Below are 14,324 nucleotides of genomic sequence, written 5' to 3' on the forward strand. Positions count from 1 at the left end.
ACACATGCTGCCTGTTTCCAGCTGGTTGTGTATGTTCCCTTCACACTTTCACAAAAAAACGTGCCAAGGTGTGACATTTATGAACCCCACCAACTGGGAGCTGTGCACACAAATCGTTTTGCCTGTGGTGTGGGAAAGTGATGAATGGGGCCCCTTCTGCCCGCGGAGGAGGACCGCTCTCCCTCTGGCTTGCCTGCTGCCTTATTTATTACACACTGAACTATAAAAACCGCCCGGCCAGAGGCAGCTCTGATCTCCAGCCCCTGGCGCTTGCCCGAGGAGACCACGGCGCCCAGAGCCCCAGCCGTCTGCCCCGGGGAGCTCTGTGGCTCTGTTGAGAACCATGCTGGGGAGGCAGCTCGTCTATTGGCACCTTCTGGCTTTGCTTTTTCTCCCTTTTTGCCTGTGTCAAGATGAATACATGGAGGTGAGCGGAAGAGCTAATAAAGTGGTGGCGCGAATAGTGCAAAGCCATCAGCAGACTGGCCGTAGCGGCTCCAGAAGGGAGAAAGTGAGAGAGCGGAGCCATCCTAGAGCTGGGACTGTGGATAATAACACTTCTACAGACCTAAAATCCCTGAGGCCGGATGAGCTACCGCCCCCCGAGGTAGATGACCTAGCCCAGACCATCCCATTCTGGGGCCAGGTACTCGGAATTCTCTTTTAAGGGTTACTGTCAAAGCTTCATGAGTTCTGTTGTCTTTGCTCTTTTTTTTTTTTTTTTCAGCTGTGATTCCCCGGAGCAGTGCTATCTAGAAGCTGGCTGAACTGCTTGAGGGTCTCTCTCTCTGGCTTGCTGTGGGATGCTAGGGGCGCTGGCAGTGTGCGTTAGACACTCAGCAGAGGTAGCACTGATATACTGAGATAAAGAGAAGCCATAGACGCCCCATCAGAAAGGGGAGTGGAGCATCAGCCCTGCGCTGCTCTGGTTTTGTTTCTTGCTCTGCTGGTGTGGAAAGGAGGAGGAGAGCTGACCTTTGCCGATAGACGGGTTGCTGGAGATAATCATTTACAGATCATAAATTGGATTTTCTTAATTCTTCCTGGCAGAGAGAAGCTGCCCTTTGAGTTTTTCATTTGATTTGCGAGTTTACTGTGACATTTCATGCCAGGCTTGATTATTTGATTTAATAGCACTCTAGGTTACTAAGCCTCTACTTTCAATTTGTTTTGAAAAGGACCAAAGAGTTAAAACAAAAACATATATCTATCTGTATTTAAAATGCAGACCTCATGCTATTGTATGACCGAGTGCCTAATAATCAGAGGATCTGTGTAAAATGCTGAGTATAAGCTCAGCATCTAAGGAGGCATCTTTAACTCTTTCAGGGTGGTGTGGGAGTGAGTTAATGTTTTAGTGTAGTGAATAGCAAATTGATGAAACTCAATTTCATTGAAAACATTAAGAACAGGAAGAAACAGGTTTTTAAAGGTCTAACATTTTTAATTTAAAAAATTTAATTGAGGTATATATAACATGATATTAGTCTCAGGTGTACAACATAAGGAAGAAGCAGATTTTGATTTGCCTTCCAGGAATCAGCATGATGAAATCAGATGAGAGGGCAAGGAGAGTTACTCTGAATTATATGATTTTTGAACAGGTAAATTTTACTATAAGAATTAACTGTTTCTGGTAGCTCAGCTGGTAAAGAACCTGCCTGAAATGTGTGAGACCCCAGTTCAATTCCTGGGTTGGGAAGATCCCCTGGAGAAGGGAATGGCAACCCACTCCAGTTTTCTGGCCAGAAGAATCCCATGAACAGAGGAGTCTGGTGGGCTCCAGTCCACGGGGTCAGAGTGGGACATGACTGAAGTGACTGAGCGTGCAAAGCAATTGAGCATGCACACACACATGCAATGGATAGGCCCTGAAAACGTCCATGCAGTTGAAACCTCAACCTTTCCAACCACAAACTGAACGTGTGGGTTGAGACCGGTAGAATGATCACACCAAGATCACAGGCAGAAGCAGTTGTGGATCTGAGACAAACCTGGACTTCTAACTTGACCACAGATACAGTTGTTCAAACCGTTCTGTGGGGCCTGGTTGAATTTGTGGAGCTGCGGGAGAAAAGATAAACTCTATACACAATCCTGTTTGTTTATTAATTTTTTTTTGGCCATGCTGTGTGGCAAGTGAGATCTTAGTGTCCCAACCAGGGATGAATCCGTGTCCCCTGCAGTGGAAGTGAGAAGTCCTAACCGCTGGACCACCAGGGAAATCCCCAGTCCTGCTCTTTGAAAGCCACTTTTAGAGATTGTCCTTTCATCTGACAGTCTTTTGGCTGAAGAGTGATTAATACTGATTTGTGTTTATCAGTGGTGAAGATGTCTGTGCTTTTGTCTGAGCCTTGATTTGGACTTCCCACTGCAGTAAATGGGCTCTCTGCTGGATCCTTCTTGGCCATGGCAGTGTGAGCCCCCAGAGGCAGCAGAAGGCAGATGTGGGCTGTCATGGGTCATTATTTCTTGGTGCCCAGCAGGCCACTGAAGTTCAAATTACATTTCTGTTCCATGCTGCCTGCTGGTGGCCCTAGGCATCTAGCATATTAAAATCAGATGAGGTTGGTAAGAAGCCACTTGGGAGTTTCCTTTTTATTTTTTCTTTTGAAGGGGGGTGCTTTTAAGCTCCCTTGGATTCCTGCAGTATTTGCAAATCAGCCCCCAACAGGAGTGACTGTGGAGATTTAGCCACTGATACCCTAAAGTTTTAGTACAATTCTCTGCCCATGGATATGGAGCCCCATGTTGAACTTAGGATTTTTCTGTATGCTTCCTTCTTTCCTCACTCCCCCCACTTCCCGCCTCTTCTCTTAATCCTCATTCACTCCTTTACCAATCTTTTTTTTTTTTTCCTTCACCAATCTTTTCCCTATGCTTCTCCTGTGAGTCACATTTTAGGATGGGGATAGATACACTCAAGCTTCTATTGCTGAACAGTTCTGAAGGGCTCTCATGGGGCTAAATTAACAGATAATTCAATACCATGTGATAAAGATCACACACAAAAGACTGTTGGGAGGAAAGGGTCAGAATGGTGGTGGCTGTTGAGTTGGATCTCAAAGGATGAGACAAAAAGGATGGCTATTCACAGAAAAGATAAATTTGTGTGACGGGAAGAGCCTTGAGAGAGCCTGGAGGAGTGGGTGTTGGTGGCGTGCCTGGGCTGCGGGAGGAAGACACCCATGATTTTAGTGCCATTTGATGGATTCTGTTGACTGGTTAAAAAGCTTAGACCTTATTTTGCAAGTAGAAGTTTTGTTTGTGCATAGCGGGGCAGTGAAGTGAGGGTTGTGTTCTAAAAAGAGGACTCTGGCCATAGAGTTTGTGCAAAGATGTGTAGAGGTGGGGGACCACTCTCCCAGGGAGACCTGCACTCCCTTTTCCTGGCATTTTCTTCTGTGAAGCTCTTCAGCATTTCCATCTTTATCAACTTCTCTGCTCTTTCTTGGCGCCTGTCTCTCCCTCCTCCACTTCCCTTCACTTTGTTTCTCTTCCCTTTTCCCTTTCCACAGAAGGAGCCGTAGACCCTTTTTCCTGAAGTCATTTCCCAATAGTAGAGCTTCATTCTCGGTAGCTGCTCCTAGGCCTACAGCTACAGAATAGATGGAACTTGTCTTAGTGACCTTCTTCCTCCCATACCACATATTTGCATGAACTTTGTGCTCAAATTTGACCTAATTTTGGGAAAAGAGTCGATAGCAAGTTGACCTGTAGAACTAGCTAGTATATGAATCTCCCTTACCTGGGAGAAAACTTCTCAACTAACACATCCTGTCCAACTTGTTTTAAGGGTCACAGACATTGTTGCATTTGATTGATTTTTGAAAGACCAGGCCAGAGGGAGGACCATGTTGTGAAATGTTGCAAGAGGGTTCTTAGGATGGGGCCCACATGATGCTGCTGCTGCTGCTGCTGCTAAGTCGCCTCAGTCATGTCCGAGTCTGTGCGACCCCATAGACGGTGGCCCACTAGGCTCCCCCGTCCCTGGGATTCTCCAGGCAAGAACACCGGAGTTGCTTGCCATTTGCTTCTCCAGTGCATGAAAGTGAAAAGTGAAAGTAAAGTTGTTTCCGACTCAGCGATCCCATGGATTGCAGCCCACCAGGCTCCTCTGTCCATAGGATTTTCCAAGCAAGAGTACTGGAGTGGGGTGCCATTGCCTTCTAGTGACCAGAAATCTCTCCCTGTTTTGGTGGCAGCTCTGTGCTCTCAACTTCCCTGATGGCTCGCTCAGTGGTAAAGAATCTGCCTAGCAATGCAGGAGATGCAGGAGACACAGATTCAATCCCTGAGTCGGGAAGATCCCCTTGAGAAATGGCAACCCACTCCAGTATTCTTGCCTGGGAAATCCCACAGACAGAGGAGCCTGGCGGGCTACAGTCCATGGAGCCGTAAAAGAATCAGACGCAACTTAGCGACTAAACAACTGTGCTCTCAAAGTGCTTGGGTGTGCACCTCATCTCTTGCTAATTTCCTGTGCCCAGACACTAGACTTCAAAACAAAAGCTTTCTAGTCACCATCTGAGGCTTTGGGAAAGACTTCAGTATCATTGTTTGTGTTATAGAGCTGGAAGGAAATTTCATGACCATTTTTACCCTGTCCTCTAATTTAGTGGACAAGAAAAATGATGTCTGGGAGAAAATGACTTCATGCAAGTCACACAGACCTGTAATGGGAGTTCTGGTTCCAGTCCAGTTCTCTTTCTGACATTCTTGGTTGTCTCAGTTTTTCAATTCTATTTTTAAATAAATGGTTCCACTTCAGGATTTTCCCTCATCCCCACCCATCTCCTTCCCTTAAATTCATTATTGGCAGAGCTTAGAATTTCTTGGAGCTTAAAAATCTGTATTTCATATTAGCAAAATCATACCAGGAAATTACAGAATACTTACTCCTCAGATTTCATCTTTGGATTAGAAGGTGGGGCAGTGCTGCAGTGTCTGACTTTCCAAGTGTCTGAAATCCCTTGTTTCCAACCAATTGCTTTGGCTAATTTTCTTTTCCTCCACTAGTTTTGTAGAAGGTTTTCCTAGACTCCCATACCTGTCCAGGGTTGGGTCTGAGGAACTGAAGACTAAACCAGGAGCTTGATCCAAATCCTAGCTCCTGAAACCTTGAGTTTGGGCTCTCAGCTGTTGCAGCTTTTGCTGGACTACAGATGAGGCGTTTGTTTCTTAATATTATAACTAGATGGGAACCTGTTTAAATAAAAAAGAAATAAGAGTCAGGGAAAAATTCTAGCTTGTTTTCTGTTTTGTTTATGCAAATTTAGTTTTTTAAAATAATTTTTATCAGAGTATAGTTGATTTGCAATGTTGCGTTAGTTTCAGATGTACAGCAAAGTAAATCAGTTATACATACACATATACATGGCGTTTCCCAGGTGGTGACGATGGTAAAGAACCTGCCTACTAGTACAAGAGACATAGGAGACTCTGGTTCAATCCCTCGGTTGGGAAGGTCCTCTGGAGGACGAAATGGCAACCCACTCCAGTATTCTTGCCTGGAGAATCCAATGGACAGAGGAGCCTGGAAGGCTCGTAGGGTTGCAAAGAGTAGGCCATAACTGAAGCAACTTAGCACACATACACTCTTTCTTTAAATTTTATTTATTTATTTATTTTATTTTTGTCCCCACTGGGTCTTCATTGCCATGCACAGGCTTTAGCTAGTTGCTGTGAGCGGGGACTACTCTCTAGCTGTGGTGTTTGAGCTTCTCATTGTGGTGGCTTCTCTTGTTGCAGAGCATCAGCTCTAGGGCACATGGGCCCAGTGGTTGTGGCTCACAGACTTAGTTGCCCCACAGCACATGGAATCTTCCCTGACCAGGGATCAAACTGGTCTCTAGCATTAGCAGGCAGATTCTTCACCACTGGACCACAAGGGATGTTCTATCCATTCTTTTTTAGATTCTTTTCCCATATAGGCTATTACAGAGTATTGAGTAGAATTTGCTGTGCTGTAAATGTCTAGAGGTGCAACAATGTGAAGCACTGATCCATTGTTCTGCTTGGATTTCTTTATTTTTTCTTTCTTTTTTTTTCGCTTCGATTTCTAATGACAGAGAAAACTTGAATTTTAAATGACTTCTTCCTCCCTCCTTTTCTTCCTTTCTCTCTCTTCCTTCCTTCCTCTCTCCTCCCATCCCTTTCTTTTAAAAAATGAATCCCTTAGCAACAATATGCTATTTTCAAAAAAACCCTTTGATTTTTTAATTGGTGTCAAGGAAAGTTTCCACAAGTTTTTTGTATGCTATCTATAATTAAAAGTTGTCCATTTAGAAGACTCAAAGTTTTGTGAATGACTAACTCTTCTGCTGTTCAACTTCTATCAAATCTCTACCTCCTTGACAGTAAGCCCAAATTTTAGACATTTATCATTGAATAAGTAATAGTTGAACTCAGAATCATATTTGAATACATTTAATATTCATTAAGCAAGGCTTCAACAGTACATGAACCGAGAACTTTCAGATGTTCAAGCTGGATTTAGAAAAGGCAGAGGAACCAGAGATCAAATTGCCAACATCTGTTGGATCATAGAAAAAGCAAGAGAGTTACAGAAAAACATCTACTTCTGTTTCATTGACTACACCAAAGCCTTTGACTGTGCTGATCACAAGAAACTGTGGAAAATTCTTCAAGAGATAGGAATACCAGACCACCTGACCTGCTTCCTGAGAAATCTGTATGCAGTTCATGAAGAAACAGTTAGAACTGAACATGGAACAACAGACTGGTTCCAAATCAGGAAAGGAGTACCTCAAGGCTGTATATTGTCACCCTGATTATTTAACTTATATGCAGAGTACATCATATGAAATGCCAGGCTAGAGGAAGCACAAGCTAGAATCAAGATTGCTGGGAGAAATATCAGTCACCTCAGATATGCAGATGACACCACCCTTATGGCAGAAAGTGAAGAAGAACTAAAGAGCCTCTTGATGAAAGTGAAAGAGTGGAGTGAAAAAGCTGGCTTAAAACTCAACATTCAGACAACTAAGATCATGGTATCCAGTCCCATCGCTTCAAGGCAAATAGAAATGGGGAAACAATGGAAATAGTGACAGACTTTATCGTTTTGGGTTCCAAAATCACTGCAGATGGTGACTGCAGCCATGAAATTAAAAGATGCTTGCTCCTTGGAAGAAAAGCTATGACAAACCTAGACAGCATACTAAAGAGCAGAGACATTACTTTGCCAACAAAGGTTCATCTAGTCAAAGCTGTGGTTTTTCCAGCAGTCATGTATGGATATGAGAGGTGGACCATAAAGAAAGCTGAGCACCAAAGAATTGATTCTTTTGAACTATGGTGTTGGAGAAGACTCTTGAGAGTCCCTTGGACTGCAAGGAGATCCAACCAGTCAATCCTAAAGGAAGTCAACCCTGAATATTCATTGGAAGGACTGATGCTGAAGCTCCAATACTTTGGCCATCTGATGCAAATAACTGACTCATGGAAAAGACCCTGATGCTGGGAAGGATTGAAGGTAGGAAGTGAAGGGGATGACAGAGGATGAGATGGTTGAATGACATCACTGACTCAATGGACATTCTATCCTGATTCAAATAATGCAATAATCGCTTAAATTTTCAAGTGGAATATAAAACAGACCTGCATGTTAAGGGCAGAAGTTTAAAAAGGTGAAATTGTTTCAAGTTGTAAATAATTAATAATAACTTTTTGGAGTCATGAATCTTACTTTTCTAAGGCAATTTTTGTGTGCTGCGACTGTTGGAAAAACTAGAGTTGCAATTTAGAATTTCTAAGAACTTTTAATGCAGTAGTATATGAATATACATAGTCTTAATTACTGTATTTGATGCTGGTAGTTTTATCATTTGTGGGTCATCTACTCAGTCTAGCTATGTCTGAGACTATAGACAGTTGGAAAAGAAAAGGAATGTTTCCAAGTCTACTTCTGAAGGAGATTTCTCTTTTCTCATAGCTTCTGGAACATACTTTCTAGAAACACTGCCCTGATCCTCCACTCCCACTTTCCAAGGAGCCTATTCTACCCACTCTATTCTTTCCTTTGCCTTCTGATCATCGCCTCACCTGAGCTATTCCCTGACTCCTTTGCCATTGACATACCCACCCCACACCTTCTTTTCTGATGTTGTTGTGGGTTGTTTGGAATTAAACTTACCTAGGGACCAAAGCCAGAAGAAATTCAAAAGTTCTAATCACTCACATGTACCTTTCTTTGAAGTTTCTCTTTGTGTCTTTTTTTTTTTTTTTTAAGTCTCCACAAACTGGAGGACTGCCCCCAGACTGCAGCAAGTGTTGCCATGGAGACTACAGCTTCCGAGGCTACCAAGGCCCCCCTGGACCTCCTGGTCCCCCTGGCATCCCAGGTAAGGATGAGAGACATGCATTATTTCCAGCCTACTTGCAGACCATACCAAATTAGGAGCCAGGGGTGAACCTCAGTGATCTGGCATCGCTTGTGTATGACCCAGAGCTCGCGCATGGAAAATCCGAAAGAGAGTGGGGTAGGCAACTGAGCTTACTGAGTTCGTGAGGAAGATGTATATAAGATAGAGTATTTATTATCCATACCACTCGCAGAATCCAACAGGCATTAGGCATACTGGGACCTCAGCCTACATGCCAGGAGGCCCTTCACCAGCGTGGAGTGTGGAATCACTGGAGCTTAACAGGTTCATACTTTGGTTTCTGTGTTTCTGCCACTGTGTGCTCCATAGGGCACTCTAGATCTAGCCTTCTGGGGATTGAGAGGGGGGAGGAGAGACTGCTGGTCTGGGTTATAGTCATCTTCACAGTCCTTTTCACTGAATGACGCATCCTTCTGTTTGATTCTAGGTCTAGCTGAGTTTGTCTTCCTCTAGCCTCTAGGTGCTCCATGCTCAGCTGTCTCTCAGTTGACCCTTGTACTTCTCTTGGACTCATGGGAACATTTCTGGGCTCCAGCACCATATGGTGGCACGGGGTGTGCTGTCGAGCTCCACTGGGTCCCTCTAGAGCCACCGCTCAGCCATCTCTACTCTACTGAGTGGAGCCCCAGGGATGGATCATTTGCGGAACTTGCTAGCCTCCTGGGTCAGGCAAGGAGTAGGCAGCCAGGTCCCCTCTGTCCACGACCTCCAAATCTGAGGGCCTATCTGACTCTGTTGTCTCCAGGTCAGTTCCTGGGAGTACAACTTTTTCTCAAGGTTCGGCAAAAGTCCTCTTACTCTTCTCTTACTCCCGTTGATGTTAGTAGTTAAAAACAATGAGACTTAATTTTTCTTAATACCTTTGAGAGGCTTCTCAAACAAAACCAAATATAGAACCGGCAACTGCTCTGTTAGACTTTATGATTAGTATCTTGGAACCTATGTCACTGACCATCACGGGCAGCAGGCAGCAGGTGCAGTGATTAGGGGTAGGGAACATTCAGACCCTCCTAAAATATTCTTAGTTCTACACTCTTCTGAGGCCAGAGGATGGACTGGCTTTGACTACACATTTCCTATCAGAAACAGTTTTGTCATCAGCACATTAACCTGCAAATACAGTCAAAGTTCATCAGTATGGAAGAATCGCAAGCTTGTTATGAAACCTGACCAAAGGTGGCACGCAAAATAAATGGCAGAAGGGCCTGGAATTCAACAAGTGTAAAAATAAAAGAAGAGATGTAGAAATTCCCACTGAGTAAAGAGTTGAAATCATTATCCAAATCTTGCTTTCAAGATTATTGTTATAATTTTTATCAATGATTTTACTTTTCCTTCAGTTATAAAAGTGGTGTATATTATTGTAGAAATTTTTAAAAAGGCAGAAAGTTATATAGGATGATACAAAAATCACTTGTGTCCCATCCACTTAGAAAAAACATTGCTATTGTTTAGTCGCTAAGTCGCGTCCGACTCTTTGCGACCCCATGGACTATAGCCTGCCAGGCTCCTCTGTCCGTGGGATTTCCCACGCAAAATGAACCACTGTAAAATATTTTTATGTAATTTGTTATAGTCTTTTTCCCCTTTGGATAAAGCATGTATATATATATACACATATACATATGTATATGAATATGTAATATACATAACCTACATGTAGTATCATGCGAACCCTGTTGATTTGTAGCCTCTTTTATCTAAAACATATACTATTAAATATTTTTCTTCATCATTATTTTTTTGTGACTATATAACATTATTTACTGGGATACATATACACCATTTTAAAACAATTCTGTTTACAAATCCTTTATTATTATTATTATTTTGGCTGTGCCATGCAGTTTGCAGGGGTGTAGCTCCCTGACCAGGGATAGAACTCATGCCCCCTGCAGTGAAAACACAGAGTTTTAACCACTAGATCACCAGGGAATTCCCTACCATTAAAAAATTTTACCCTTTCAGTATTGATGGACCTTTAGGTGGTTTCTAATCTTTGCTATTATAAAGGATCCTTTGATAATCAGTCTTCTATGCAACTATTCTTCCAAGTCTTGCTTTATAGGAAAAATAGGCTTTAGAATCTGGAGACTTAAGAGTATCTAAGTCTGTTTTCATTGTTCCATTTAAGAGAGATCCTATTCCATGATGACCTCATGGCTGTGTTTAGGCTTGTTTCAAATGGTCCCCTTATGCCATTGAATCTATATTTTTGAAGAAAGGAACTATGTTTCTATAGAAATAGACAGTGAGTATGAGTGACTAGGCTTTCTCATGTGATGATGTCTGGTTGTTTAAGGAAACCACGGAAACAATGGCAACAATGGAGCCACTGGCCACGAAGGGGCCAAAGGTGAGAAAGGAGACAAAGGTGATCTGGGACCACGAGGGGAGCGTGGGCAGCATGGCCCCAAAGGAGAGAAGGGCTACCCGGGGATTCCACCAGAACTGCAGGTAAACCATCTTGGCATGTCTCCAAGTGACCCTTAGGGTCCAGGAGTCAGAAGGCTTGAGTGTTTTTTCATCCTCACTGTTGAGTAAACAAACCCTGTCTCAATTTGTTCATCTCAATCTTTTCACCACGGGATATTTGCCTAAGACCAATGCCGTCAGAGTGTTTTGAGATCATTCTTAGGGAGAAGAGAGATGTATGAAGGGTGAAGTTCAGCACCCTCTTTAGACCAAATACAGAGTAACCCTGAACATCAGCTAATTTCTGTTTTCCAAATGAAAACATATGTGCAATAAAAAGATTTTTGGCAACTTGAATATATAAACTTTTAGATGCATGAAATATTATTAGACATTTGACTATCCCATTTATTTATAAATTTTGTTACATTTGCATGTTTAGGTCACACAGATAGATATTAATGTACAAATATTGCTTTCTATCAAATCAGTTTTTGTGCCAGTAATTTTTATTTAAATTTTCTCATCAGTATATTCTTTATCACTAAAGACATTCTGAGCCCTTCACCTACAGATTTCCAGAACAGACCATATTCACTTCAGCTTACAGTTTAAAAAATTCATTTATGAGGCTATCATTGGACATTTTAATCTCAAGCCCAACTACCCATTTATCTGTTATTTCTCTTTTAAGTGATCTTCTGAAATTCTTGTTGTCAGTAACACCTAAAACTTGCAAATGTGAGATTAGGTCACACTAAGAAAATTAAACTCAACTAAGTCTGAGTTGCTTATGTATTTATTTGGTTAATATTTTAAAAATGGATTCTTCCAAGAAACACCTATCAACACTGAAAACTAGCATTTTATATTGCTTGTTTCTGGCTGAAATGTCTTTCTGAAATAGTAACTTGTGATTAAAATTAGTTAATTGAGAGAATATACTGATGAAGTAAAATTTATATTTTAAAGCAAGTCAAGGAAAATTTATACATAATATTTTCTCTGCCCATTTGGGCCTCCTCTCTCCCCTCTAGTGTGCGTTGCACGTCTGCATTATGCATTAGCCAGACCACGCCAGTGGCAGAAATACCTACTCGACCATAAAGCTCAATTTCTCTTCTTTTGACAGAAGACATGTAACTCCTTAGAAGATAACACTACTTATTTACAACCTTATTAAAGTCACTAGCTATGTTACTTGTATTCTGCCTATTATATAAGATTATTGTTTCTTGCATTACCAGTGTGTGACTGAGTCTCTCATAAAAATAGTGATGACTAGGGAACTTGAAACAATTAACCAAATAGTTCTGTATGATCAATGATTGTAATAGATACGGGAAGAAGCAACAAGGAGGAACCATTTCCTGGACCGTTGTAGACTAGTAAGGCAGGTGGTCCAGAGGCTGTTGGCTACTGTTAAGTGGGCCTCATCCAGTAACAGTACATGGAGTGTCTTATCAAGGAAGTCTTGGCCTGGTCTTGGAATGAGCATCCCTACGGCAATGGGACAGTTGATCACAAAATGCCTCCCAAACCTTGGTTGAAATTAAGGGCAAAAGGGAAAGGACTGTAAAATAAAGAGTGTTTCCCACCAGCCAGTTCTGTAAGAACCAAGTTGTTAGCCATTGCAGTCGCTGACCTACAATATACCCTGAAAGGAATTCAAGGTGAAGATCAGGATGAAGCACTTTGTGCTCTGGGAAAACTGGCAGAATTGGCCCTCAGACAGTGAAACCTTTTCAGGAGAGAATCTTAGGGATCCAGTTTCCTGCATCTTCCCACACTTAGAAAAGCACTGAAACCAGTGACTAAGACGTCTGGTCCTCGAGAATAGCAGTCACCTTCCACCGAGATGCGCACGTGATGGCATGCACTTCTTCACCAAAACCACACACACGCTGGTCTCTCCCCTGACCCCCTTACCTCTTCACGACAGTCCTCAGGGCTTTCTGAAAGACTGTCTCCTGGGTTAGAATCCTCAGGTTGGCTCTAATAAAAGTTTCCAGTTTCTTTCATAGATTAGTAATGTTTTCATGGACAATACTATAACACGAGAAACTTTTAAAGAACTAGAAAGTACAATAACTCTATCTGAAAGATCAATGGGGGAAAAACTGCCCTTTATTTGAGCACATGTGGTAGTTGATTACCCTTGGATAAAGTCCATCATTTTTCTGGGTCTCAGGTTTTTTTAAAGGGTAAACTAAGATGTCCTGTGTGTTATTCAACCAGTGTTTGTGTTTTCGTAATTTCGTAATGAATGCTGTTTACTAATTGCAATAACCTGGGGTCTGTGTGCCAGTATAAATTTAGAAAGAAAAGGAGACAGATACAGCCGCCCAGGTTATTGTTGTTATTCAGTTGCTCAGTTGTATCTGACTCTTTGTGACCCCATGGACTGCTGCACACCAGGCTTCCCTGTCTGGGTTATAGGTACCTAATAAGATGGATGATAAACATTCTCAAGGCTAGAATTAACCCAAATCTGTGAATGGTTATATTCTAGTTAAGGGGCCATGTAGTAGCCAGTTTAAGGGAGAACACCTTGGCAACTGTTACCTTTGCTCTGTCGCTTCTTAACCCTAAAACCATAATATGATCATTTGGGAGAACTACAGTCACACATTTTGAAGGAAGCCTTAAAGAGGATAGAAGATTGGTCTTAGACAGATTGTAAAGGAGGGTAACTTCTGGCCCCTTCATCCCCATTCCTAAATCTTTCGTCTCATGTCACCCCTTCATCTTTCTGCATTCCGTGCCCTCCTGTGGTCCTTCTGACTGCCCAAATCCTTTCTGTGTTGATTCTCCCAGGTCTGCCTTCCCACTCTACCCCAAGTCTTCCAGAACTTCACGTTATTTGCTCTTTCTTCTCTCACTCTTCTCCCTTAAAACTTCCATTCATTCAGGAAGATAACTGCCCCCCACCAAATTAAAGAACTTACTGATCTAGGGGTTTCTCTGGTGGCTCAGTGATAAAAAAAAATCTGCCTGCCAATGCAGGAGACGAAGGTTCCATCCCTGGCCTAGGAAGATCCTACATGTGATGGAGTAACTAAGCCTGTGTTCCACAACTACTGAGCCAGCACTGTAGAGCCCATGCTGCAACTACCAAGCCCCCTTTATCAACTACCGAAGCCTGTGCACTCAAGAGCCCATACTCTGCAACAAGAGAAGACAGTGCAACATGAAGCCCATGCGTCACACTAGAGAGTACACCCCAATCCTTGGAGCTAGAGAAAAGAACATGCAGCAGCGAAGAACCAGCACAGCCAAGAAATAACGATTTGGTTTTTTTTAAAGAAATTATTGATTTAATTCACACTCAGTCTCAATGACTCCTTTGGACAGGGGATTGGCATTGACTTTCAAATGTGACTCTCCAGGGGTGGTACAATTTCCATGTGTGGGTTATTCCCACATCAGTGAGCAATTCTCCAACACCACCTAGATGTCCTATGTGTGTGTGTGTGCTAAGTCACTCAATTGTGACTCTTT

General features: G+C 42.5%; 1 protein-coding gene across 3 annotated transcripts in view; it reads left to right on the forward strand.

Annotated features, from left to right (window-relative positions):
* Positions 1–251: 251 nt before the first annotated feature.
* C1QTNF3 (C1q and TNF related 3) overlaps positions 252–14,324 on the forward strand; it is a 32,478-nt gene continuing 18,405 nt past the window's right edge. The window contains exons 1-3 of one of the 3 annotated variants that reach the window (XM_004017062.6): positions 252–646; positions 8,255–8,366; positions 10,711–10,865. In XM_004017062.6, coding sequence (XP_004017111.1) covers positions 344–646; positions 8,255–8,366; positions 10,711–10,865 — 570 coding nt within the window. In that variant the 5' untranslated portion in view covers positions 252–343. The remainder of the gene's footprint in view (positions 647–8,254; positions 8,367–10,710; positions 10,866–14,324) is intronic. The other 2 variants (XM_012097112.5, XM_004017061.6) reach the window with 2 other exon arrangements.

The sequence above is a fragment of the Ovis aries genome, chromosome 16 (genome assembly GCF_016772045.2).
Source record: "Ovis aries strain OAR_USU_Benz2616 breed Rambouillet chromosome 16, ARS-UI_Ramb_v3.0, whole genome shotgun sequence".
In the NCBI taxonomy this organism is placed as follows: domain Eukaryota; kingdom Metazoa; phylum Chordata; class Mammalia; order Artiodactyla; family Bovidae; genus Ovis; species Ovis aries.